This window comes from Rhamphochromis longiceps, linkage group LG12 (genome assembly GCF_057381845.1).
Source record: "Rhamphochromis longiceps isolate RC_006_pf linkage group LG12, R_longiceps_female_GT1.1, whole genome shotgun sequence".
Taxonomy (NCBI): Eukaryota; Metazoa; Chordata; class Actinopteri; order Cichliformes; family Cichlidae; genus Rhamphochromis; species Rhamphochromis longiceps.
This window is the reverse complement of record NC_140568.1, coordinates 36,629,896-36,656,019: the sequence shown is the minus strand read 5'-3', so window position 1 is coordinate 36,656,019 and position 26,124 is coordinate 36,629,896. Positions and strand designations below refer to the sequence as shown.

Here is a 26,124-nt window from a genome sequence, read left to right as displayed (position 1 = left end):
TTCTTCGGGAATGTTTGCAGACCCCATGTGAATTAATACTCTTATTAGCATAGGGATATAGGTCAACACTGCCCTGAATATGTCTGTTCATATGGCCTGATTGTGGCCTTGGTGTGTGTTTATGTGTGCACGCAAGACTAAGCTAGGTGTTTATTTAATCTTATTTATCTTTATTTTTAAAATCATAATTAAAGAAAGGTGGAAAATTTACCACCATATACTACATATATGAATGTATTTTTATAGATTCAAATTAACCTTAAATTAAACAATGATTAAATTACATAGGTTAATTAATAGGAAAAAATATTTTCTATACAGTATATACTATACTATAATACAAATTCACAGGAAACAATCAGTGGGGTGGGGATGGAGGGATGGGGGTAAGAGAGGGTCAACAAATAGTGATTCTCCACATGAATGTCATATCAGTTTGAATAAGTAGCTGATATTACATTCATGTGGATAAAATCACAGGTGCACATTCAGTGTGCATAACATGACTTGCAGTCATATACAAATGGCAGCTGCACTGGAATCTGTCTGGACATGGTTAAGGTGATGATGTTCAAAAGAAAACTGACCAAATTTTAATTTGTGTTGGCTTTTTTTGAACCGAACTTTATCTGGGTTCATCCCAGAGGCTGTTATCCCAGAACAGGTTGGAAGGAACTTGCTAGTGAACTGTTTCCAGCTTATTTGGACAACATGACACTAATCATGCTGGTGATTACCTGCTTGCACTGTGCCAGCTTTTGCTCTCAATTTTACACCACATGATTTAATAACATTTAGTGAATGAATCTGAAATGGATGTAAATATTAGTGGTGCAATGCTGAACAGACCAGAAGCCTGGCCTCTTTCATAGCTTTTTAACAGCTTGAGGTGTAATCCAGCTGCTATGTGTTGATATGAATACAGAAAGAAATGTCAGATTTAAACAGTTCCTCTCACCTTTATTACACCTACTTTTTTCCTTGCATTTATGTATATTTCTTAGTTTTTAATGATGGTGCAAGTGAAAGAAGTGAGTATTCATGGCAAAGGCGAACACTAAAAGAAATCACAGAGTGAAGAAATAATGATAAAAAAAATTGTTAAAACATCTGATCAGGTCATATTTGACCCAAGGGAGAGCCCGGGGAGATGAAGAATCCGCTCGAGAGATTATATATCCTGACCAGCATGAGGCAGCCTCAGGATGCCCCAGGAGGGGTTGGACGACAAGGTTGTGGGAAAAACAAAAAACAAAACAAAGACAACATCATAATGAAATTTCGTTTCACTGGATGGTGTGGAGAAACAAAGACAAGTTTTATTAAGAAGATTTCTTGTTTCTAAACTTAAGTTGTGATGATTTATTGACCAAGAGCCATAAACAAAGCATTTTGAAATGAATTTCAGCTCATATTATGTTTTAGTTTAAGCATGTAAACAATCATTATTCTTCACATAGTGTCTCTGCCTTTTTCCTAGTATTATATTTTAACAAGGCCGCATTATTTTTTTGCCCTTTCACTGTTTTTCATCATCTTGCACCCTCTTTCTTTCACTCTCACCTGTCACATTTACTAACACTTTGTGCAGTTCTTTTGTCGCTTTATGTGTGAGAGCACAAGAATAAACAAATGTGATGACACGTGTGTCAGAGGAAGGCATTGCTTTCTTAGTACGATTGAGGATTTTAAGCGGTACAAAAGCATTACAATCAAATTACTTTATAATGCATATACTTGTTGTTTGTACCAATACGTAGGAAAATAGGTTCTCTTTGAAAAATACTGCAACTGCAAAGTTCAATGGCACCTTTATTTCCCATCAGTCCTTGTCTGCTTCTGGGCAGAAGGAAAAGAAATCACAACCATGCTGAAATCCTCCAGGACTTCCCAAGGAGACCACCTATGAGGAGAGGTTGGCCATTTTATCTTTTTTATTTTTTTTAAGGATAGCTTTTGCTTTTTGTAGACTAGACGTCAGGACTTTACCTTGGAGTAGATCTCTATGATAGGGTTATTACTTGAGTAATCCAACGAAAATGAAAATATTACAAATAATCATGAATTCAGCCCTATCCTTATTTGAGCATGTATGTATTACAGAGCATCCAATTGCAACATCAGACAACAAATAAATCAGTATGTCCTCACACCCCCCACACACAGCTGCACGTAATTGCTACTCATTGTCTTTACCAATAACACTTTGTCATTGCTAAGACGGGTCAAGCACAGGGCATCACAGACTGAAACTCGCATGGACAGCTACAGCAGCGGCCTCGTCCTATCTGAACTGTTCATGTGTTGCAGTGATGGGGCGCTAATGGACCAGCAGGAAATAACATGGCTTCCTGAGGGAACACAAAATGGAGGTATGGTAACTGCTGCCAATATGTCAGGGTGAGAGTGAGAGGCTGGTGGGGAAGCGGGTATATGTTTGAGCACTTTATGGGCAGTGCACAAGTGCAAACAATCACTATATACTGAAAAACACTAAAGAGAACTTTAAAGGATTAGTGGATCAATACAATGTTTTATTTAAATTGTTTTTTATCTTATTTTATGCAGTATTTGGTAGACAAATAGTGTTCTACTGTGGTCAATATATGTGGCTGTGCTGAGAAACTGTGTTTAACACAAGGCTGGTGGGACCTTGTGTAATAGGCACCACCCTACTTAACTTCTCAATAAGTGGATGTTTGTGTGTTGATGCAATTGGTGCTGTGTACTTTAGCATGGTAATTAGTAGCTAATTAGTTATTGATTAAGGTCAGTATATTTTATGGAGGTGAGAGGATATGTGTGACATGGGGCACAGTATAACAGCTCAGCCATAATTCACCCTCTACTGCACAAATACACAACCAAACACCTGCACAAACAATGTAGACATCTGCATGTCACTTTCCCTCCCCCGGTTATAGCAGTGACAATGACAAGTAATTTATTCATTATTATCCTTAATAGTTTTCATATTTGTTTATTTATGCTAATGATATTATTATTAGCTAATGATAGTTAATGTCAGACTAGTCTGTTATAATTACATTTATAAATAAACTAACCTGTGAATATACCTACCCCATGTCATCTAAGAGCTAAAACTGTAGTATTATACTAATGCAGATGCAGTAATTCCCATGAATGTTATTAACAATAATATAAAAAAGGGTGAGGCGTCCATCTGGGTTGGGAAAGAGTTGCTGCCTAGTGGAGTGTAAGTATGTCAGGGTTTTGTTGACGAGTGAGGGGAGAGTAAGGCAGGAGCGTAACAGATGGACTGGTGAGGTATCAGTAGTGATGATGTTAGTGTCCCCCACAGAGGAGTTGGAGGAGGTGAGCCAGGAGAAGGAGGTCTGTTCATATCTGCTGAGACTGCTGCCCCCACGACCCAGAGTGACAAGTGTCAGAAGACAGATGAATGGATGGATGGGTATTATTAATATTTAGTATATTTATCATTTTTGGGGCGTTCATATTATGTAATATAAAAAAAAATACATACACCAAATTACAATTGTGGTATTTGCAATACACGTTTATACCGTAATATATACTGTAAAAGTTATATTCAGATAAAAAGTGTCTAACTTAACAACTTTCTCTAGATGACCCACTGAGTTATAAATATATTACTGTGATTAAATTCAAAACTGAAGTCCATTCTGATGTCAAAATGATCATAAAAATGAATATACCTCATAAGGCATTATATGTAATATAAACCCTCAATTGAACCAGTTTTCACTCCCTGAAAGTTTTGTCACCAGACAATCTATTGAACATTTTATGTGGGGGTGTTGGCGTGGGGTGCTGGGGAGCATTCATAGCTTTGCTGATTTAACACGAAAATCTCTTTCTACTCTGTAAGAACTGAATCTCTGGAGGTTTAAAAATAGTTTTAGACCCCCTCAAGGTCGCAACTCCCACAGATATATGTCTTTGAGTGTTGCTAATGGTTTGGTCTGATGTTGTGCACTTCAAATCACTGGCTATTTCCTAAGCCTGTTACTGCTAAATGGAAAATGTGAGTTTAGATTGTAGTGTGTGTGTGTGTGTGTCTGTGCATGTGTGTGTGTTTGTGTGCATGTGCGTGTGACCTCTGCCTTTAATCCACTTTACCTTTCATTTCCTTTCTAGGCTCTCAAATGACCAAGGGCATCTAGATTGAAGCCCTCTTTTCTCCCTCTTTTATCTCGTGTTTTTGGTCTCTCTCTCTCTCTCTCTCTGTCTCTCTCTCACACACACACACACACACACACCTCATTTCTTCAAACATGTTGTTATATGTCATTTACATTCTGTTGCTTATAGCAAAAGAGATTTGATGGAGTGTTATAGATATGAAGTGGTTAGCTGGTAGTGACGAGCTGCTAATGATTTAATAAAGGCAAATGTGATTTACTTAATTTGTTTGGTCATTTTAAACCATTAAATACACGACTAATATGATACCTTTATTGACACTAATTATTGTTTTTTTCTCAAGATCTTGGCAGAACCTCTTTACTTAACACAGAATTACCAGATTACCGGCTTGAAATGCAATAATAACACAATAGCCTCAAGTGACTGTAATCATTCTTTAATTATATCCACTGATGAGATTAAAACGATCTACAAGATAATTGTAATTTATATACATCCAGCAGATTCAAACAGTCCAGGTCTGATTTATTTGTAAACAGATTTTTCTTTTCTTTTTTTTGCAGAAATTTAAACCTGTAACTCTGTGAAAGCACTAAAAAAATTGTTGTATTTATCGGTGCAATTATGTACACAGACCCTCGATGAACATGGGCAAATAACATATAGATGTCCAGTTTATCAAGTTACTATTTATTAGTTACATTTTGTCTGATTTGTATAGTTCAGTATCTACGATTGCTGAAAGATTTTATTCTGACTGTCTCCTTGAATGCCTCATTCTGGTTTTCTTTTCATGCCAGTGATGGCAAAATGTCAATGGCTTCTGAAGCATTTAGAGCCATTGACCAAGTTAGCAGCTTAGTCTACTGCAAAAAAAAAAAAAAAAGAAGTTTCAGATGTACCACCTAATGGCAGGAAACACTAGCAAAAAGCGCAGGACTTACAAAGAAAAAAGTTCCGGATATCCTCAACTCAGAATTTTTGGCATTTTGACAGGTCAAGTAAATAGTGGACTGACAGGCTACAGCTCCCACAGATGAATGCCACCCACAGCATTTGACGTAACTCTGGTGTAAAATATCATAAAATATCTAACTGGTATATGTATATATATATATATATATATATATATATATATATATATATATATATATACCACCAGATTAGTGGTGTTAGATTATTCCATGCATGGTGGGGAAATTATGCTTAAATGGTGGTAGCACATTGGCAGTATGTGGGTAGCTATGGACTGCCTGCCTACGTGGACAGAACATCTGTTGTCAGATGGGGGCAATGTCAAAACATGCTACAACTGGTCTGTGGATTACAATTATTTGTGCTGCTGTCCATCAGACACCTGTGGAGAAGGGTGAAGTTATAAGCAATTTAAAGTGTACAGCCACCCACTATAATTTTCAGAATGTAATTATTGTTATAAATTAGTTTGATCATTTTTGTTTTTTGGCACTTCACCCATTCCCGATGAACTCCGCTGCCGCTCCCTTTTCTGTTCAGGCCCACATGTCAACCAGTTAATGTTTGACCACCATACATCATGCAATGTTTAGTTGGGATCTTTGAAGACCGTATGGCAGCACATTTGCACACATTTGGTTAACAATCTTTCTCCACAGGCTTCCAAATAGGCAAATATATATGAACACAGACATAATCACACTATCATAAATGAAGTATAAGACTGCTAATTCATAATACCAACACATTTAAAAAAAAAAAAAAAAAAGTTCGGCAAAGGTTTCTATTGCCATTATTATTCTTCCCATTTGTTTAATGTGATTTGAGGATTCTCAACCCTAAAACCAAAGCATGCACTTTATCTGCACTCAAATTGAGTTGATGCTAGGGTATCAGCCAGTGACACATCTGCACCTGCCTTAATTATGACTAGATTTTAGCTGAAGTATTCTTCAGACGCAACCTCGCTATCATTATGCAATTAATAAAATGCCATGACAGATTTATTATCAGTTTAATATATTCAGGATGATTTTATAAAAGTGACATTTTTTAACAATATGTGATGTTTTTAACAGAAGCACGATATTAAAAATCTATTATTTCTTATGAAGAAGTATTGCTTTGCTATGCAATAAATCCTTAATATGAACTGTGCTTTGTTGAAATTCTGTGTGTATAATTTCACAGGTTTGAGTAATAGTGCAAGCCAACAGTGAATGCACTGCATGGGGAGAAAAACGATTGATGACAGAGTGCTAAATGTGATGACAGTCACCTAACAGACAAGTCTCTCTTGTCCATCATATTATCATTCCACTTTTTCCTAGACTGAGAGACATAGGTGGGAAGTGATGACGTACAAAAAATTTGTTACTATATGAAAGTTGAGTTTTCAGGTACCTTTAACCTTTTAACACTAATATTTCTACTTCCTACTTCTTACAATGGTCTCATTGGGTTTAACACACTTCCTATTTCACTACACAGCTTCCCAACATCAAACTGATTTCAACATAAATAGAGGGAACAACATTACATGTACAACAAAAGGAATCCTATGGGTAAATTCATCACCAGTGCTTATTACATAAACAGATTTTACACGAAAGAGCCATAAACATATAATTTATGTCTCAATTTTAGCACAATGTTCATTTTTAAGTTCGGTCATGAGGACAAAGTCACCCGAGTGTTCAAACTGAGTATATTCATTAGAATGATTAGTAGAAGTTAAAATAAATTAGCTTTATATATATATATAAAACACCCAGCACGCCCCTGCGGGCGGTTTATCCTTCAAGCTCGGATCCTCTACCAGAGGCCTGGGAGCTTGAGGGTCCTGCGCAGTATCTTAGCTGTTCCCAGGACTGCGCTCTTCTGGACAGAGATCTCCGATGTTGTTCCCGGGATCTGCTGGAGCCACTCGCCTATCTTGGGAGTCACCGCACCTAGTGCTCCGATTACCACGGGGACCACCGTTACCTTCACCCTCCACATCCTCTCGAGCTCTTCTCTGAGCCCTTGGTATTTCTCCAGCTTCTCGTGTTCCTTCTTCCTGATATTGCTGTCATTCGGAACCGCTACATCGATCACTACGGCCGTCTTCTTCTGTTTGTCTACCACCACTATGTCCGGTTGGTTAGCCACCACCATTTTGTCCGTCTGTATCTGGAAGTCCTACAGGATCTTAGCTCGGTCATTCTCCACCACCCTTGGGCATCTCCCATTTTGACCTTGGGACTTCCAGGTTATACTCCGCACAGATGTTCCTGTACACTATGCCGGCCACTTGGTTATGGCGTTCCATGTATGCCTTGCCTGCTAGCATCTTGCACCCTGCTGTTATGTGCTGGATTGTCTCTGGGGCATCTTTACACAGCCTGCACCTGGGGTCTTGCCTGGTGTGATAGACCCCAGCCTCTATGGATCTTGTGCTCAGAGCTTGTTCTTGTGCTGCCATGATTAGTGCCTCTGTGCTGTCTTTCAGTCCAGCTTTGTCCAGCCACTGGTAGGATTTCTGGATATCAGCCACCTCCTCTATCTGCCGGTGGTACATACCGTGCAGGGGCCTGTCCTTCCATGATGGTTCCTCGTCTCCCTCCTCTTTCTTGGGTTTCTGCTGCCTGAGGTATTCACTGAGCACTCGGTCAGTTGGGGCCATCTTCCCAATGTATTCTTGGATGTTCGTTGTCTCATCCTGGACTGTGGTGCTGACACTCACCAGTCCCCGGCCCCCTTCCTTCCGCTTAGCGTACAGCCTCAGGGTGCTGGACTTGGGGTGAAACCCTCCATGCATGGTAAGGAGCTTTCTTGTCTTTATGTCAGTGGCTTCTATCTCCTCCTTTGGCCAGCCTATTACCCCAGCAGGGTACCTGATCACGGGCAGGGCGTACGTGTTGATGGCCCGGATCTTGTTCTTACCATTCAGCTGACTCCTCAGGACTTGCCTGACCCTCTGCAGGTACTTGGTGGTTGCAGCTTTTCTAGCGGCCTCTTCATGGTTCCCATTCGCCTGCGGGATCCCCAAGTACTTGTAACTGTCCTCTATGTCTGCAATGTTGCCTTCTGGTAGTTCAATCCCCTCAGTTCTGACTACCTTCCCTCTCTTTGTTACCATCCGACTACACTTCTCCAGTCCGAACGACATTCCAATGTCATTGCTGTATAGCCTGGTAGTGTGGATCAGTGAATCGATGTCTCGTTCACTCTTGGCATACAGCTTGATGTCATCCATGTACAGGAGGTGGCTGACAACTGCTCCGTTCTGTAGTCGGTATCCGTAGCCAGTCTTGTTAATGATCTCACTGAGGGGGTTCAGGCCTATGCAGAACAGCAGTGGGGACAGAGCATCTCCTTGGTAGATCCCGCACTTGATGGTGACTTGTGCTATGGGCTTGGAGTTGGCCTCTAGTGTTGTACGCCACATCCCCATTGAGTTCCTGATGAAGGCTCTTAGGGTCCCATTGATCTTGTACAATTCTAGGCATTCCAGTATCCAGCTGTGGGGCATTGAGTCATAGGCCTTCTTGTAATCAATCCAGGCAGTGCACAGGTTGGTCAGTCTGGTCTTGCAGTCTCGGCTGATTGTTCTGTCTACCAGTAGCTGGTGTTTTGCGCCTCTGGTATTCTTGCCAATTCCTTTCTGTGTCCCGCTCATGTATTGACCCATGTGCCTGTTCATCTTAGCTGATATGATGCCTGACAGGAGCTTCCATGTAGTACTGAGGCAGGTTATTGGTCGGTAGTTGGAGGGGACCGGTCCCTTCTTGGGGTCCTTGGGGATCAGGACCGTCCGGCCTTCAGTTAGCCATTCCGGGTGTCTCTCGTTAACTAGCAGCTGGTTCATTTGTGCTGCCAGACGCTCGTGGAGTGCAGTTAGCTTCTTCATCCAGTAGGTGTGAACCATGTCGGGCCCTGGTGCTGTCCAACTCTTCATACTGGAGACCCTTTCTTGGATATCTGCCACTGTGATGGTTACTGGACCCTGTTCAGGGAGGTCGCTGTGGTCTGCCCTCAGATCCTCTAGCCACTGAGCATTGCCGTTATGGGTTGCATCCTTCTCCCATATGCTCTTCCAGTATTGCTCCGTCTCCAGCCTTGGTGGTGCTGTTCTCTTATTGTTCCCTTGCCACTGAGAGTACACCTTTGCTGGTTCTGTGGAGAACAGCTGGTTTATTCTCCTGCCTTCTATCTCTCTGGTGTACCTCCTCAAGCGGCTGGCCAAGGCTGTGAGTCTTTGCTTGGCAGTTTCCAAGGCCTCAGGTATGGACAGCTTGCTGTATTTCTTAGGCACCTTATTCGTCGCACCTTTCTGCAACTCCGTTAGTTGGCTAACCTCTCTCCGTGCTACTTTGATCTTGCCCTCTAGCCTCTTTCTCCATGGAGGGTACTGCCCCTTGTGGCTGTTCAACTTGTAGCCAAGCATCTCACTGATCACTGCTGCCGTATTGTAGATCAGCTTGTTAGTGTCGGTAATCGTGGTTGTAGGTATTGCCCGTAGTGCTGCATTAACATCATCTAGCAGACCTTCTGAGGGTACTTCACGTAATCTTGGTAACCGGCTACGGGGGATCCAGGTTTCAAGCTTGGCCATGATCCTATTTTTCAGGTCAGTTCCTCTCGCACTCAACGATCCTTCTCCTATCACACTTGGGGCTATGTACCCAATCTCGGGTGGGGGTGATGATATCTCCCCCCTGACCTGGCGTCCTGACTCCTCCTTGCCGTAGCATTTGTGTTGTACCTCGTCAATCTCTAGCTGTGAGAGCAGTCCCTTCTTTCGAATGTTGGAACACTGAGCTACTAGTTGTTTCGCCGTCATTGTGGATGTTGGGTATCGAAGAATCCATAGGTCCCTCATCCTATTCATGTAGCCCCTTCCGCCGGGGTTACTTGCGTAGTAGCATTCCAACAACGCCCTGTTTTCGTCCCTTGCCCACCGATGCCTTCTTGTTATATATATGTATATATATATATATATATATATATATATATATATATATATATATATATATATATTTTTTTTTTTTTTTTACTATTATATTAATATGAAATGCATTTCAGTTAGCTTTGGACAAAACAGCTGTTAGAAATGTCCTTCAAAGAGCCGCCTTTAACTTTATATCTTTAGTACACTTCAAAGTCTGTACTTTTTTGGCAACCATACATCATGCAGTGTTTTATTATCGGTTTTATTTTGACATGCGTATGAATGTTGAATCGGTGCTTCACCTTTTACCAGTATTAAATACAGGTATCTGTAATTCTGCTTGTGGAAAAAAGGTGTGTTGGGCAAGTTACTTTGAAAAAGTAATTAATTATAGTTACTAGTTACTTCTTCAAAAAAGTAACTAGTTAGTAACTGAGTTACAAGATTCTAAAAGTAATTAATTACTTGAAAAGTAAATATTGTTTGACCCTCTGGGGTCCAGGGTATAATTGGCCATTTTAACCACTTTTGATTTTCCCTCCACATTTCACCTTTAAAAACTATTTACTTTGCCTTGTTTGGTATCATTCTTTTCAGCACAACCTCAAATGTCTGAATTTACAGTTATGTTCTCATGTTGACATACTGTATTAACACAATTGATCTAAAATCAGACAAAAAACATAACATCTGAGTAGAAAAAGTTATATTTTTTACTGTAACAACCACAAACATGTTTATTGAACCATATTTCATGGTTCAATTAAATGCATATATAAATTGTCAATTTTAAAATCATATGCACAAGTTTCGCAAACAACAAAGTTATTTGCAGCTGTAACCCAGAGTAATTTCCTGCACTTATTGAACGTATCACAAATACATGACTCCAAGCACATGACTTTGCTCAGCCAGTCGGATGGCATGTAGGTCATAGTAAGCCTGTCCCGGGCTTCCTCCCGTCATTTTTTTTTAACACCAACTAACTTATGCAACTTAGATGCTGATTACTGTGAGCCAGAGCCATAGTGTTGTTGTGCACTGAACAGAACGGAATTGGTGAGTTTGAACTTTTAATTGACTGTTTGTATTGCTACCAGCTGACGCTAATTGGCTGCTGTGGGTCCAAACAATTTGATTTTGATTTGACCGATATTTGTTGAATAAAAAAATGTTGTGAAGCTACATAGTATGTAGCAGTTGAAATGTTTCAGTTAAATCCTTATTGGTTAAATATATTCTATTTAACCAATATATTGTTTGTTTATTTATAAATTGTGTACACAGGAACAAGAATAACTTAATGTATTTAGCTTAATTGGCTGACATTTTTGTATTATTCTTGTGATTTCTTATTGGCCTTGTTTATTTAATGCAGGCCAGGTGAACCTTTTTTGGGGTATGAAAAAGGACGGCGAGCAAATGAACGGCTAGGAGCAGGACTCATTCTGCAATTGAAGCTTCCACCGGTTGGGTAGGAAGCTATCAAAGACGACGCTCTGTCCCCATTTTCCAAATACACCGATTTCCGCAATCATACACACCATTCCCCTCATTTATGGACAATAGCGCTTGGACATCTCTCATGGACATTCAGATAAAACTCATGGACTTCAGTGTGGATCAGTGGATTTGATGTTAACATGTGTTACTTATGGGGAACTTTTTTTTTTTTTTGAGAATCTGTATTGCTTGGTATAAGCCAGAAGGATTTGCTTAGTTGTCTTTGTGCACCCCCACTGGGTTTGACAGCTATTTACCTTTTACCCCTTTTTTTTTTTTTTTAAACCATTTCAAACTATTTACATAACAATCAGCTGTTCTGCATTCAATAAGATGCCACACAAATATTTTGTGCCACTCCATAAAGTTCTGTCCACTATAAAGGAGAACATCACAGCCTGATACCTGCAGGTCTGACAGCAGCAGGTGTATCACTCCTCCTGTTTCTACCTGGAGACAGCAGTCACCTCATTGTTCTGACACACAACACAAAACTATCCAACACTACACACTAACTACACAAGACAACACATTAACTACACACTCCAAACATGCTAAACGTCACAAATCTCTCACATCTCAAAACTCGCTCTCTCTCTCCTTCTGCTGTCTTTCTCTCTCTCTCTCTCACTCTTGCCGTCACTCCTAAAACTTCCCCCTCTTCCTAAACAAACTAATGTCATGTTGACATGGTACATTTTTCCACCAAAACGAACGGGCTGTTTTTGTTTAGTTTTTTTATTTTTTGGTTATACGCAGAGAGTGCTTGCTGGCGCTGTCCTTAGACAGTAAACATGGCGAAACTATTGAGGAAAAAACACGCATATATATTGTTTATCATGACTCTGGTTTTACGTGGCCTGTCAACACCATTTAAAAACTGGTATATATCACCTTGTTGCTTTGTCATCTTGAAGTGGTCGTGTGATTGGCTTACCACGACTACTTTATTCTTCCTCAGTCAAACAGCAGCACTCATGTGATTGTTTTGCCTCCTTAGCTCCAGGTGTTGTGCCAAAAAGTGATTGTCTACCAGAAAGTGATAGCCGCCTGTGGAAGCGCTCGCAGCTGCTTAAAGCTGTAGCGCCCAGATTACTTATGTAGTCAGCTACTTCCGTGCAACTGATATAAAGTGCAGTAAAGCTGAACACAGCTTCAACCGTCTGTTTGTTGAAAAATAGTAACGTGACCGCACCGCATCTTCTTGTTAGTAACGGTAACGGCGTTGTAACGATAGGAATAGTAACTAGTTAGATTACTTGTTACTGAAAAAAGTAACGCCGTTATTCACATCACTGGTAACTTTACACTTATCTATTAACAGCAGTGTAAAACATTGAGATAGTTTTCTTACCAGGAGACTAAAGCGAGTGTGGTCCTAAGTGTTTGGGAAAACAGACTCCTTTAGGACCCCTGTAAACCCCTGTTTTTGGTTTGCATTGAAAAAGGAAAATAAAATCTGTTTTGAATATCCTTCCTTCAAAAAGGAGGACTGGGTGTGGTATTTTGCATTGCTCATTGCTCACTGACTTGTCAGTCACAAGTAGTCAGCCAGTGATCAACCAATTTCACAGTCTGGCCCACTCTTCCTCGTCACATCTGGTTTCTTGCAACCAAGATGGTGATGCAGGAACACTGAACTCAAGGCTTCAAAATGGGACAAACCAACAGATGATGTCATTGTAGCTACAACCATCTTTTATACTGCCTATGTTCAACAGCACCTGGCAATTCATCTTTTAGCATTTTACTATAATTTTAATATAATAAACTCTATTTATATAATTTTACTTTTCTACCACTTAAAGAATACCCCAGCTTAAACTATTAGCACTAAAATAACATTGTAAATGTAGTAAACTGAAAACAAACGCATGGTGATATATTCAATTATTTTAGAGTGTATTTTTTTTAAAGGATCAGGATATAAAACATTTGCAGAGGTTTCTAATATATTGTCAACAGTGTAGCATGGGCTGACTAGCATCTATTTCACCTAAGTGCAAATAATATAAAGTGTGTGCTTTGGCTGTAAGGCTGACAATCTGCAAATCATATATAAATGCGTGGGAAGAATAATAATGGAACAAGAAGATTTGCCATAGAGTTTATTAACTTTGGTGAAATTATAAACGGGTGTCATCTCAGTCATCTGCAGTGCATCTACAAAGTATTCAGCGCTTCACTCGTTCCACATTTTGTCATGTTATTCCAAAAGAGATTACATTCATTTTTCACCAAAAAACATTTGCTTGACATTCTTGAAAAACGAATAAAAAATATAAATATGACAAGTATTCACAGCCTTTGCCATGGCAATCAAAATTAAGCTCACGGGCATCCCGTTTCCACAGATCAACTGTCAAATGTTTCTACATCTGGACTGGAGTTCACCTCTAGTACATTGATATGATTGGACATGATTATATCAGGTTCATAAGTTAACTGTGCATTTTTGAGCATATACAAAGCCACGGACATGAGCCAGACACAGAATTGTCTGTAGACCTTTAAGGCAGAATTGCATCAAGGCTCAGATCTGGGGAAGGGTACAGAAAAAACTCAAGGTCCCAGTTAGCAGAGTGATATCATCCATAAATGGAAGAAGTTTGGAATCATGAGGACTCTTCCTGCAGCTTGCTGCCTGGCCAATCTAAGCAACTGGGGAAGAAGGGCCTTAGTCATGGAGGTGATCAAGAACCTGATTATCACTCTGACAGAGCTCCAGCATTGCTCTGTAATGAGAGGAGAACCTTGCAGAAGGACAACCCAGCAGGCATGAGTGGCAGAGTGGTTATATGGTAATCCATTTTGGAATAAGGCTGTAAAATGACAAAATGTGGAACAATTGAAGCACTGTGAATACTTTCTGGATTTTTTTTGTTTTTGATCAATGCAATAACAGTTTTGTCATGTTTTTAAAAAACAAACAAAAAAACAACAACAAAAAACAAACAAACAAAGAAATGCATTTTAAAGATGAAACATTCACAATGTTGATTTCCCCATCTGTCAGTAGCAACTTCTGCAAAGCTACTCCTGCAACACATTGTTTTCACCATCACTAATCAAACACCAGTTAATGTGGAACACCGGCCATGCCTGCAGTGACTAAAGCATCATTTTTCAGTGTACAGGTTTAATTTGATCAACTATTAACGTGAACAGTGCTCCAAGCCACCAACAACCTATGTGCCTTTAATACGACATTATAATTTGAGGAACGAATATGCATGTTGCATAAAAAACAAAACAAAAATATATAAATAAGGGGAAAAAACCCAAACAGTCCACACAGAAATAATCTCACAGACAAACTCAGTGGGTTTGAACAATATTTAGTTTGTGTGGAGATTGAAGACAAATCTCTGAAGTGATGGAGGTGTGTGTGTTTGTCTGTGTGTGTTTGTGCGTATATCTGCACGCATGTTTTAGGGAGATTTAGGGTGTGTGTGTTGGTGCATGTATTAGTATGGATACAAAGCAAATTAAGAATTGATCTGTGTGCTGTTTAATGAACCAGCTGGACACTTTGACACGTATCTGCGTGATCCCACGTGTGTGCACACATATACATATACATATACATATATATTCATCTGTCTGTGGAAGAGTGCTGTATGTACAGTTTTGCAAGGCCATTAAAAGATTTCTGACACACTTTTTCTGCATATAACATTTGAAACAAAAATAGTGGTCATTTCACATTTACATTCACTCTTAGATCGTAGATCACATCACATTGCAGTTAGTAGGTAGTTCTGAGGTTTCTGACACTTAATACCTCGATATAAAATTGTTGCCTAATGTAAGGGTTTATCTGCAACTTTGGTCTTCTTTGGCACTCTGGCTTATTGTTTATTTTATTACTTCACTATGGTGAGGTACAAATCAAATAACTGTATCATAGCCTTGCTCTAAGTTTAACTGTTTCATCATCATTCAAATGTTGGCAAGTCCTGTTTTTGTGACTATAGTATAAAAAGCAGAGATATAAACGTAGTATTTATGGCACTACTGTGAAGTGTTACTGTTTTTTATGTATAGTGGAACCTGTAGTTGAAGTCCTTCATTACAGCTTAGAGAAACCAGGCATCAATCAGATACTGTTTTCTGAAGGTCATAAAGCTATTCTTGTCAATGGATGTGCACATCAAATTTAAAATAGAGAGAGAAGGACAATTTTTAAGGAGGTGAGCTTAAATGCTATCACTGCACCTGAATATAAAACAAGGAGAACTATAGGAAGGATACAGGAAGGAAGTCTGATAGTTTTCTTCTGCTTCTGCCTCTCTACTTGTACTAAATGCCCAATTATAGCTGGGGACTTCAACCATGCTGATTTAAGGTCAGTATTCCCCAGATTTGAACAGCATATTAAATGTGCAACGAGGGGGAAAAACACATTGGATAAAGCCTACAGCAACATCCAAAAAGGCTACAGAGCAACCCCTCTACCACATCTAGGTTTGTCAGACCACATGTCCATGCTGTTGATCCCTGCATACACTCCCATTAGGAGAAGAGCCCCCCCAGTCACAAAAACTGTGAAAACCTGGCCAGAAGGTGCATCACATCAGCTGCAGGACTGTTTTGAAAACACGGACTGGAGCGTGTTCGAACATCAGGACCTTGAAGAGCACACAACATCAGTGCTCTCATATATTAACTTCTGTGTCAACAGTGTCACTGTGGACAAACGTCTCCGGGTGTATCCCAACCAGAAACCCTGGATGACTAAAGAGGTCCAGGTCCTGCTGAAGCAACGTGACGCCGCTTTTAGATCCGGTGATGGTATGCAGTACAGTGCAGCCAGATCTCAGTTGAAAAGAGGCATCAGAGAGGCCAAGGCAGCGTACAAGAGAAGGATCGAAGACCACTTCACCACCAACAACTCACGACAGGTATGGCAGGGAGTTCAGCACTTAACCAACTACAAACCTGGCAATACCACGTTGACTGAGGGTAACGCGGAGCTTGCAGAGGAGCTGAACCACTTCTTCGCACGCTTTGAGGTGAAGGGACCAGAGGCAGCAGCAGCAAAAACATCGGACAGCAGCAGCCCAAGCCTCATAGTGCAGGAATATGAGGTGAGGCACACACTGAGGGCAGTGAACCCCAGGAAGGCCACCGGACCAGATGGGGTAACCGCAAAGGTCCTAAAAGAGTGTGCAGACCAGCTGGCTGGGGTCTTCACTAAGATCTTCAACACTTCACTGTCCCAGTCCTGCATCCCGCCGTGCCTAAAGTCAGCCACAATTGTCCCACTGCCAAAGCGTACTAACATTAGCAGCCTCAACGACTACCGACCAGTTGCTCTAACACCTGTTATAATGAAGTGCTTTGAGAAACTGGTCCGACGTCACATCATGTCCTGCCTGCCACCCACACTCGACCCGCTCCAGTTTGCATACAGAGCTAACAGATCAACTGAAGATGCCATTGCTACAACGCTCCACACCACCATCTCTCACCTGGAAGTGCAGGGCCGTTACGCCAGGCTGCTCTTTGTTGACTTTAGCTCTGCTTTCAATACGATACTCCCGGACAGACTAATAGATAAACTGCTGGAAATTGGACTTCCTTCCACCACCTGCCGCTGGATCAGAGACTTCCTCTCAGACCGTGTACAGAGAGTTAGAGTGGGGCCTCATCTTTCCTCAGCCCTCAGCCTCAACACCGGCTCTCCACAAGGCTGTGTACTGAGTCCCCTACTGTACACTCTGTACACACATGACTGTGTTAGTTCCCACCCAGACAACACAGTCATCAAGTTTGCAGATGATACCACTGTGGTGGGGCTCATCTCAGGGGGAGATGAGACTGCATACAGAGCTGAAGTTCAGAGGCTGTCAGATTGGTGTGCAGACAACAACCTGGACCTCAATACCACCAAAACAAAAGAACTGGTAGTTGACTTCAGAAGGAGGAAGTCCGAGCTGCAGCCTGTCAGCATCAACGGGGAGTGCGTGGAAAGGGTCTCCAGTTTCAAGTTTCTGGGTGTGCACATAGACACAGACCTCCAATGGAGCTCTATCACCTCTGCGGTCTTAAAGAAGGCCCAACAGCGTCTCCACTTTCTGAGAATCCTCAGAAAAATGGACCTGAAGAAGGAGCTGCTGACCGTCTTCTACCGCTGCTCCATTGAAAGTGTGCTGACATATTGCATCGGTGTGTGGTTCTCCAGCTGCACCACAGCACACAGAAAGGCACTCCAGAGGGTCATCAACATGGCCCAAAAAATCATTGGACATCCTCTTCCCTCCCTGAAGGACCTGTACAGCACTCGCTGTCTCAAGAGGGCACGCAGCATCCTACGGGACTGCACACACCCAGGACACCGGGTGTTTAAGCTGCTGCCGTCTGGCAGGAGGTTCAGGCTGCTGAGGTCCCGAACAAATAGACTCAAGGACAGCTTTTACAACAGGGCAATAGCCCTGATCAATGTAAATAGCTGACCTGACTGGATACCTCCCTGGACTTTTTAGGGGGAGGTAACAATGTTTAAAACGATAACAATAATATTTATATTTATAACAAGGTGCAATAATAATTAATGTGCAATAATAACAGTGTGCAATACACATACACTTATTCTTCTTTTTTATACTAAGTTAATATACTGTGTTGTGTTGTTTGTTACGTTGTGATGTGTCATATCGTGTCGTGTTGTGTTATATGTAGTGCCGACGTAGGACAGTTTTTCCAATTTCATTGTACTACTGTACTATGTATGACTGTGCAATGACAATAAAGAGTTATCTTATCTTATCTTATCTTATCTTATCTTAATTAGGATGTGTCTTGCTTTTATTTTATTACAGGCTACTTTATTCTAGTTTCTAAGACAAAACATGTAAGTGTAACAAATTCATTTTAAGTTAGTCTGTCACCATGATGTTATCTCTGGAAATAGTGTAAGCTTTAATCATATAAAGAACAGGTTTTAGAGCTTTTAGTTGGCTCGCATAACTGGCAGATCCTGATTTAGCAGTCAGTTGTTCTTATGGATATAAATGTTTCTGCATTTTTAAGTTTTAAATCAGTAAACCTCTTTCTTTTTCCACTCATTGCTATCATTTTCTTCTCTCCTTTCCTCTGCATTACTAACATCTTTCCTTCTTTGCAGTCTCTACATTCATGTTCTTTCTCTACTCTCCTTTCCTCTCCTCATTGATCCATTTGTCATCTTCTCACCACTCTTCATCCCATCTTTCCTCCTTTCCCCTCCTTGTTTTGCGTGAGGTCAGGATAATGGTACTAATTTGTGTGTATGCGTGCGCTTGTCCCCTATTTGTCCCCTACTAGCTTTGACACCACCGACCTACACATACTGCTGTATCAACAACAGCAACTCATACACGTACACACATCACAAGTGACGGCATCTGAAGATACCTTAACAAGATAGTTTACACTGAAAGAGAATGCAGGAAAGGAAAGCGAGGGTTGAAGAGGAGGGAAACTATCGAGGTAGTACATCACAGGTTTTTTTTTTATTATTGTTATCAAAGATAAATGCATTAAATTCAAGGAAACAGCATTACACTGCAGCCAGGAATATGTTCACCAAGTAATTCCCATACATTCATTTCCATATATTCAGGTAATCAGTAAAGGGTGCTGTGCAATTCCCCCTGCAAACATTTATCTACAATAAGTAATTATACAAAAAGGTAAGTTAATAGAATCTGATGTAAAACCAAATGGAAATCTAATCTTTCTGAGCTTATTGCCTCCAACTAAGACAAAAAAAACCCCACAGAAACATTTTCTCCCTTAAGAATTTATACTTTATTATTCTTCTAAATCAAGAATAAAGTTAAAGTGGAGAAATTTGATGTAGTGCTACACTGACATTTATTACTGCAGAAGCTTCAAACCTATAAAAGAATTTTAAAAGCTTCACCAGAAGTGTGCATCATACAGTATGTGTGCGGCAACTCCCAGAGTGCTATGACGAGCATTGCTTCAATTGCTAATGCACTGTGCCCCATTTCAAAAGCTGCCATGGCCATCGGCTTTATTTCAAGATAAATCATAAATGATAGAGAAAACTATCTAATTTTGAAGGTTCCATTGAATGTGGGTGAGAAATGCCTTGATGATCAACATTTTCTGAAACATTCTTTATTTCTCTCTGATAGTGGGACAGATGAGCCTCTGCTTTGCTGTTTGTTTACAGGAAACACAAACAACTAACACAGCTCTGTTCAAAGGTAACAGTCCCTACCTGCCGTTAGGTAGATAGTGTTTTTCACACCAAAGTAGGAGTATAAAAACAAAATATTGTGTTTTCATGTGTGGTTAGATGCTGGTTTATGACTTAGCTGGTCCTAGTAAGCCCTGTAATAAGACCTTGTAAAATGGTTACTTACAGTATTATTAAACTAATTTTGACCTTGAAGTTTGACCTTCTGTGGTCAAGCTGTAGTGATAACCCTTTGACCCCAGCTGAAACTACACCAAGGTAGGACAGCAGTCTGTTTTTTTAAACACAGAGCTGTGTTTCTTTCTCAATAATAGCTGTTTAAATATTTATTTGTGCTTGTACTATACGGTTGTCTGTAACATCTAGATGTGGTATACCTACCCACCACACACATATAGCAAAACACTAACATTACATCTATTTGAATGAGTACTTTCCATTTTCCCTGTGTTGTTATTGATTGTAGTTAAACAGCACCACTCCTGTCGGCTTGTACCAGGTAATTGGCTTCATATTGAAACTGTCACAGAGAGGATGTGTTTCATTTTAGGCCCCGAGGGCACGGGGAGTGTAGTGCCAGAGGAATCAATCCTTATTCCTTGGTACTGGCTTGTTTTTGTAAAGGAAATACTTGTTTATTAATTAGTGTGGTGGTTGTGTATCCAGCTTGTATGGGAAAGCCACTTAAGGCTTAAGCTGGCCCTTCCATCCCAGGTTCAGTTCCAAGTGTAACGGAACGGGATTCAGCTTAAGATTGCCATAGACAGACACCGGTCATAGTATCATTCTAACAGCTGCTCCAGATTACCTGTACCCTGTTGTGGAAGGCATTACTCAGAAAGTATTACATTATTACAGAGTCAAGAAAAAGCATGATACATGTGACAGAAACTGTAGGGTCTTTACCTTACAATATAAAGCCACCCAAGGTCACTGTTGTTGTGACTTGGTGCTATATGAATAAAACTGAACTTAATTGAAATTGAATACAAAGTCTATATAATATAAAAATAGGTTTTTGTGCTTATAGAACCGCCTACATTTCTTTTAAAAAAAATTATAGTAATTTAATCAAAGTTTTAGTTGTCTCATGAATATTGAATGCAGTAAGTGAATTGGGTGTGAGTCATACTGTGCTACTTGTGGTCAAGATATCCTTATGCTATATCCTCAATGAGTCAGGGCATTTTTTTAATCCTTGCGCACATACAAAAGATAGACATGTAATTATACAAGATGCATCATAATTTCCTTAGCGATCAATAAAGTATTGTGATTCTAATGCATTATATTCAATGAGTGGTTTAAAAAAAAAATCTAATTATTCCATTGAAAGTAGGACAGTTCAGATCGAAGCAATGTAGAAACAGCAAAGAATTAATATTCCAACAAGTAACTATGGGTGTGTTTGTTTTTTCTTTCCTTTTTTTTTTACATTGTGCTTTGGTAAATAACACCAAATCTGAAGGGAAACCTTATTTATAAGAATGTTCCGCCTGGCAATTTTTAATCAACAGATGTGAAGGTCTGGAATACTTATATGTAAGTGACCTGCAAGCAAACCATTTTTCCTGATGTCTGGAAGGTGAAAAAATGGAAACCCATACGAAACCATTTATCCCTGCGATACGGCTTACGTGTAACCATAGCTTAGTAATTGCAGCTTAACTAGGAAACTCATATCAGTTTAGCCGGCTCCCTTTTATGATTAAACTGTCCTTTAAACCAAAAAAAATTTTTTAGGCAGATAAGTGCAAGAATCCCATATCAGCATCTGATCACTGCCATTCAATCAAACAAGATTTAAGAAAGAAAAGCCTGAACACACTAGTGCTCTTTTATAAAAGAACAACGCGAGTCCTCAAAGACTTTGGATTACAGTCATAATTGAAGATAGATTGGAGATAATTTATGCAAAGAAATCTATCTCCTCACAGTTTGGTTTTTTCCTTGTGTATTATCTGTTTTATATGAGTATATTGGTATACTAGAGTTTAGGCAGCAAGATGTGTGTTTGTTCAATTCCATATCACACAAATACACAAATTCTTGGTTCCTTGTGTCTTAAAATGCATTGGTATTTTAGGTTCTCACCTTTTGTGAAGTTTATTACATAAAACTATTTCTATAATTTACACATGAGCATTTCACTGTGCTTATTATGGATGCTTACCTTAACCACATCCACATCTGTTGAGCTGCAGGTGATAGAGTCGTCCACCTCCCTCACCTGCCCATCGCTTTCCACAGTAACCACTTTGATTGGCACTGCAACATGTCGACCGGTTAGAATGGCTGTATTCACAATCTCTGTGTCCTGTAGAGGGAAGGAAAAAAAATTTCATGAGCCCTGAAGTTCATGTCGCTCGATATAGTTGGCGGTTGGTACATGCAGGAATATATATATATATATATATATATATATATATATATATATATATATATATTCTCCACAGAACCAGCAAAGGTGTACTCTCAGTGGCAAGGGAACAATAAGAGAACAGCACCACCAAGGCTGGAGACGGAGCAATACTGGAAGAGCATATGGGAGAAGGATGCAACCCATAACGGCAATGCTCAGTGGCTAGTGGATCTGAGGGCAGACCACAGCGACCTCCCTGAACAGGGTCCAGTAACCATCACAGTGGCAGATATCCAAGAAAGGGTCTCCAGTATGAAGAGTTGGACAGCACCAGGGCCCGACATGGTTCACGCCTACTGGCTGAAGAAGCTGACTGCACTCCACGAGCGTCTGGCAGCACAAATGAACCAGCTGCTAGTTAACGAGAGACACCCGGAATGGCTAACCGAAGGTCGGACGGTCCTGATCCCCAAGGACCCCAAGAAGGGAGCGGTCCCCTCCAACTACCGACCAATAACCTGCCTCAGTACTACATGGAAGCTCCTGTCAGGCATCATATCGGCTAAGATGAACAGGCACATGGGTCAATACATGAGCGGGACACAGAAAGGAATTGGCAAGAATACCAGAGGTGCAAAACACCAGCTACTGGTAGACAGAACAATCAGCCGAGACTGCAAGACCAGACTGACCAACCTGTGCACTGCCTGGATTGATTACAAGAAGGCCTATGACTCAATGCCCCACAGCTGGATACTGGAATGCCTAGAATTATACAAGATCAATGGGACCCTAAGAGCCTTCATCAGGAACTCAATGGGGATGTGGCGTACAACACTAGAGGCCAACTCCAAGCCCATAGCACAAGTTACCATCAAGTGCGGGATCTACCAAGGAGATGCTCTGTCCCCACTGCTGTTCTGCATAGGCCTGAACCCCCTCAGTGAGATCATTAACAAGACTGGCTACGGATACCGACTACGGAACGGAGCAGTTGTCAGCCACCTCCTGTACATGGATGACATCAAGCTGTATGCCAAGAGTGAACGAGACATCGATTCACTGATCCACACTACCAGGCTATACAGCAATGACATTGGAATGTCGTTCGGACTGGAGAAGTGTAGTCGGATGGTAACAAAGAGAGGGAAGGTAGTCAGAACTGAGGGGATTGAACTACCAGAAGGCAACATTGCAGACATAGAGGACAGTTACAAGTACCTGGGGATCCCGCAGGCAAATGGGAACCATGAAGAGGCCGCTAGAAAGGCTGCAACCACCAAGTACCTGCAGAGGGTCAGGCAAGTCCTGAGGAGTCAGCTGAATGGTAAGAACAAGATCCGGGCCATCAACACATACGCCCTGCCCGTGATCAGGTACCCTGCTGGGGTAATAGGCTGGCCAAAGGAGGAGATAGAAGCCACTGACATAAAGACAAGAAAGCTCCTGACCATGCATGGAGGGTTTCACCCCAAGTCCAGCACCCTGAGGCTGTACGCTAAGCGGAAGGAAGGGGGCCGGGGACTGGTGAGTGTCAGCACCACAGTCCAGGATGAGACAAGGAACATCCAAGAATACATTGGGAAGATGGCCCCAACTGACCGAGTGCTCAGTGAATACCTCAGGCAGCAGAAACCCAAGAAAGAGGAGGGAGACGAGGAACCATCATGGAAGGACAGGCCCCTGCACGGTATGTACCACCGGCAGATAGAGGAGGTGGCTGATATCCAGAAATCCTACCAGTGGCTGGACAAAGCTGGACTGAAAGACAGCACAGAGGCACTAATCATGGCAGCACAAGAACAAGCTCTGAGTACAAGATCCATAGAGGCTGGGGTCTATCACACCAGGCAAGACCCCAGGTGCAGGCTGTGTAAAGATGCCCCAGAGACAATCCAGCACATAACAGCAGGGTGCAAGATGCTAGCAGGCAAGGCATACATGGAACGCCATAACCAAGTGGCCGGCATAGTGTACAGGAACATCTGTGCCGAGTATAACCTAGAAGTCCCGAGGTCAAAATGGGAGATGCCCCCAAGGGTGGTGGAGAATGACCGAGCTAAGATCCTGTGGGACTTCCAGATACAGACGGACAAAATGGTGGTGGCTAACCAACCGGACATAGTGGTGGTAGACAAACAGAAGAAGACGGCCGTAGTGATCGATGTAGCGGTTCCGAATGACAGCAATATCAGGAAGAAGGAACACGAGAAGCTGGAGAAATACCAAGGGCTCAGAGAAGAGCTCGAGAGGATGTGGAGGGTGAAGGTAACGGTGGTCCCCGTGGTAATCGGAGCACTAGGTGCGGTGACTCCCAAGCTAGGCGAGTGGCTCCAGCAGATCCCGGGAATAACATCGGAGATCTCTGTCCAGAAGAGCGCAGTCCTGGGAACAGCTAAGATACTGCGCAGGACCCTCAAGCTCCCAGGCCTCTGGTAGAGGACCCGAGCTTGAAGGATAAACCGCCCGCAGGGGCGTGCTGGGTGTTTTTTTTTTTATATATATAAAATCATTCGACATTTTAAATTACGTCAAATGTCATTTTTCTCAAATAATTTTGTTGAAACTTGAGATGAAAGAGCTAGCACTGCCCTCAGCAAGAAGCTCCAAGGTTCGACTCTGGGGCTTTCTGTGTGGATTTAACATGTGTGCATGTGTTTCCACATTATTTTTATCTACTTTTAATATACAGGATAAGACCCAGCACAGCACTGTCTTTCAATTAGACAGCTGAGATGATATGCTGGGGAAACCTGAAATTTATGCCGGTGTTAATAATAAGCCACCAGGCATTATCAGAGCTTCAAACTAAACTCCCACCCAAACTTTGACATGCTATACTCAAAGTACATGAAAAGTAAGACTTTACTGATGATGGTGAAAGATGCAGGAGGAGAAAGAGGAAGAACCACTGTGTGGAGACGATGGAGAGTTTTTAAAAGGAAGAGAGAGAGAGGGGAAAAGGTGATTATAAACCTTGTGATTATTGTAATCAGCATGATTACATTTGATTAAATCCTTTGAATAAAAATAGTACAAACAAACCAGCATACATGCACACCTCAGAACACTGTGTGCCAGTGTCAATCTTGATTATTTGGCATTGAGTTTCCAAGGGGGCATTTATCACCACCAACACACACACACACACACACACACACACATACGAGCCTGATTACAGAGTACTGTTCTGTGCCCCTGTGTCTGGATGGGAAGTATGTATATGTGTCTGTAATTTGACACCAGTGTAATTAAGCTCAATATACATGATGCCAGCAGAGAAGATGAAGAAGAAACAGAGAATAAATCTCTGATATTTAGTTTAGGCCATTTTATTCACTATAAAGGAACAACATTGCTCAGAAACAGTTTCAAGCTCAGAGGCAAATTCTGTGTACTGTATCGAAAATAAGTGCAACTAAATAAGTAGAATAAGATGTCATACACACACACACACACACACACACACACACACACACACACACACACACACACACACACACACACGAATAGGACTTCTGATCCACACACAATCCCATTTAATAAAAACACTGTTTACGCACAGGTAACCAGCAATAATATTCTTTATCTGCCCTGAGGTGGAAGAAGCAGCAGATGGGCTTTATAAAATAACCAGAACAGTAGATAATGTGTCTGTTTTTCTGTATGTCTATATATATGTATGATAAAATGTGTGCAGTATCCTGAGGCACTCGCCACAGTAGTGCCATAAATACTACGTTTATATCTCTGCTTTTTATACTATAGGCACAAAAACGGGACTTGCCAACATTTGAATGATGATGAAACAGTTAAACTTAGAGCAAGGCTATGATACAGTTATTTGATTTGGCACAGTCACAATTATGTGTGCGTGCATCTTCTAGACGAATATCCAGCTATGGTATAGAAATAAAGCCAGTTATTCACATTATCCTGTAAAAATATTTGATGTTTTTAAAGTTTACCTTACTACGATAGTTAAGAAGT

The 26,124-nt window shown here is 41.0% G+C and overlaps 1 protein-coding gene across 1 annotated transcript in view; it reads right to left on the bottom strand.

Annotated features, from left to right (window-relative positions):
• LOC146657803 (transmembrane protein 132C) overlaps nt 1-26,124 on the bottom strand; it is a 296,469-nt gene that overhangs the window by 29,525 nt on the left and 240,820 nt on the right. The window contains exon 6 of the mRNA XM_085426136.1: nt 21,946-22,089. Within this exon, the coding sequence (XP_085282262.1) occupies nt 21,946-22,089 (144 nt within the window). The remainder of the gene's footprint in view (nt 1-21,945; nt 22,090-26,124) is intronic.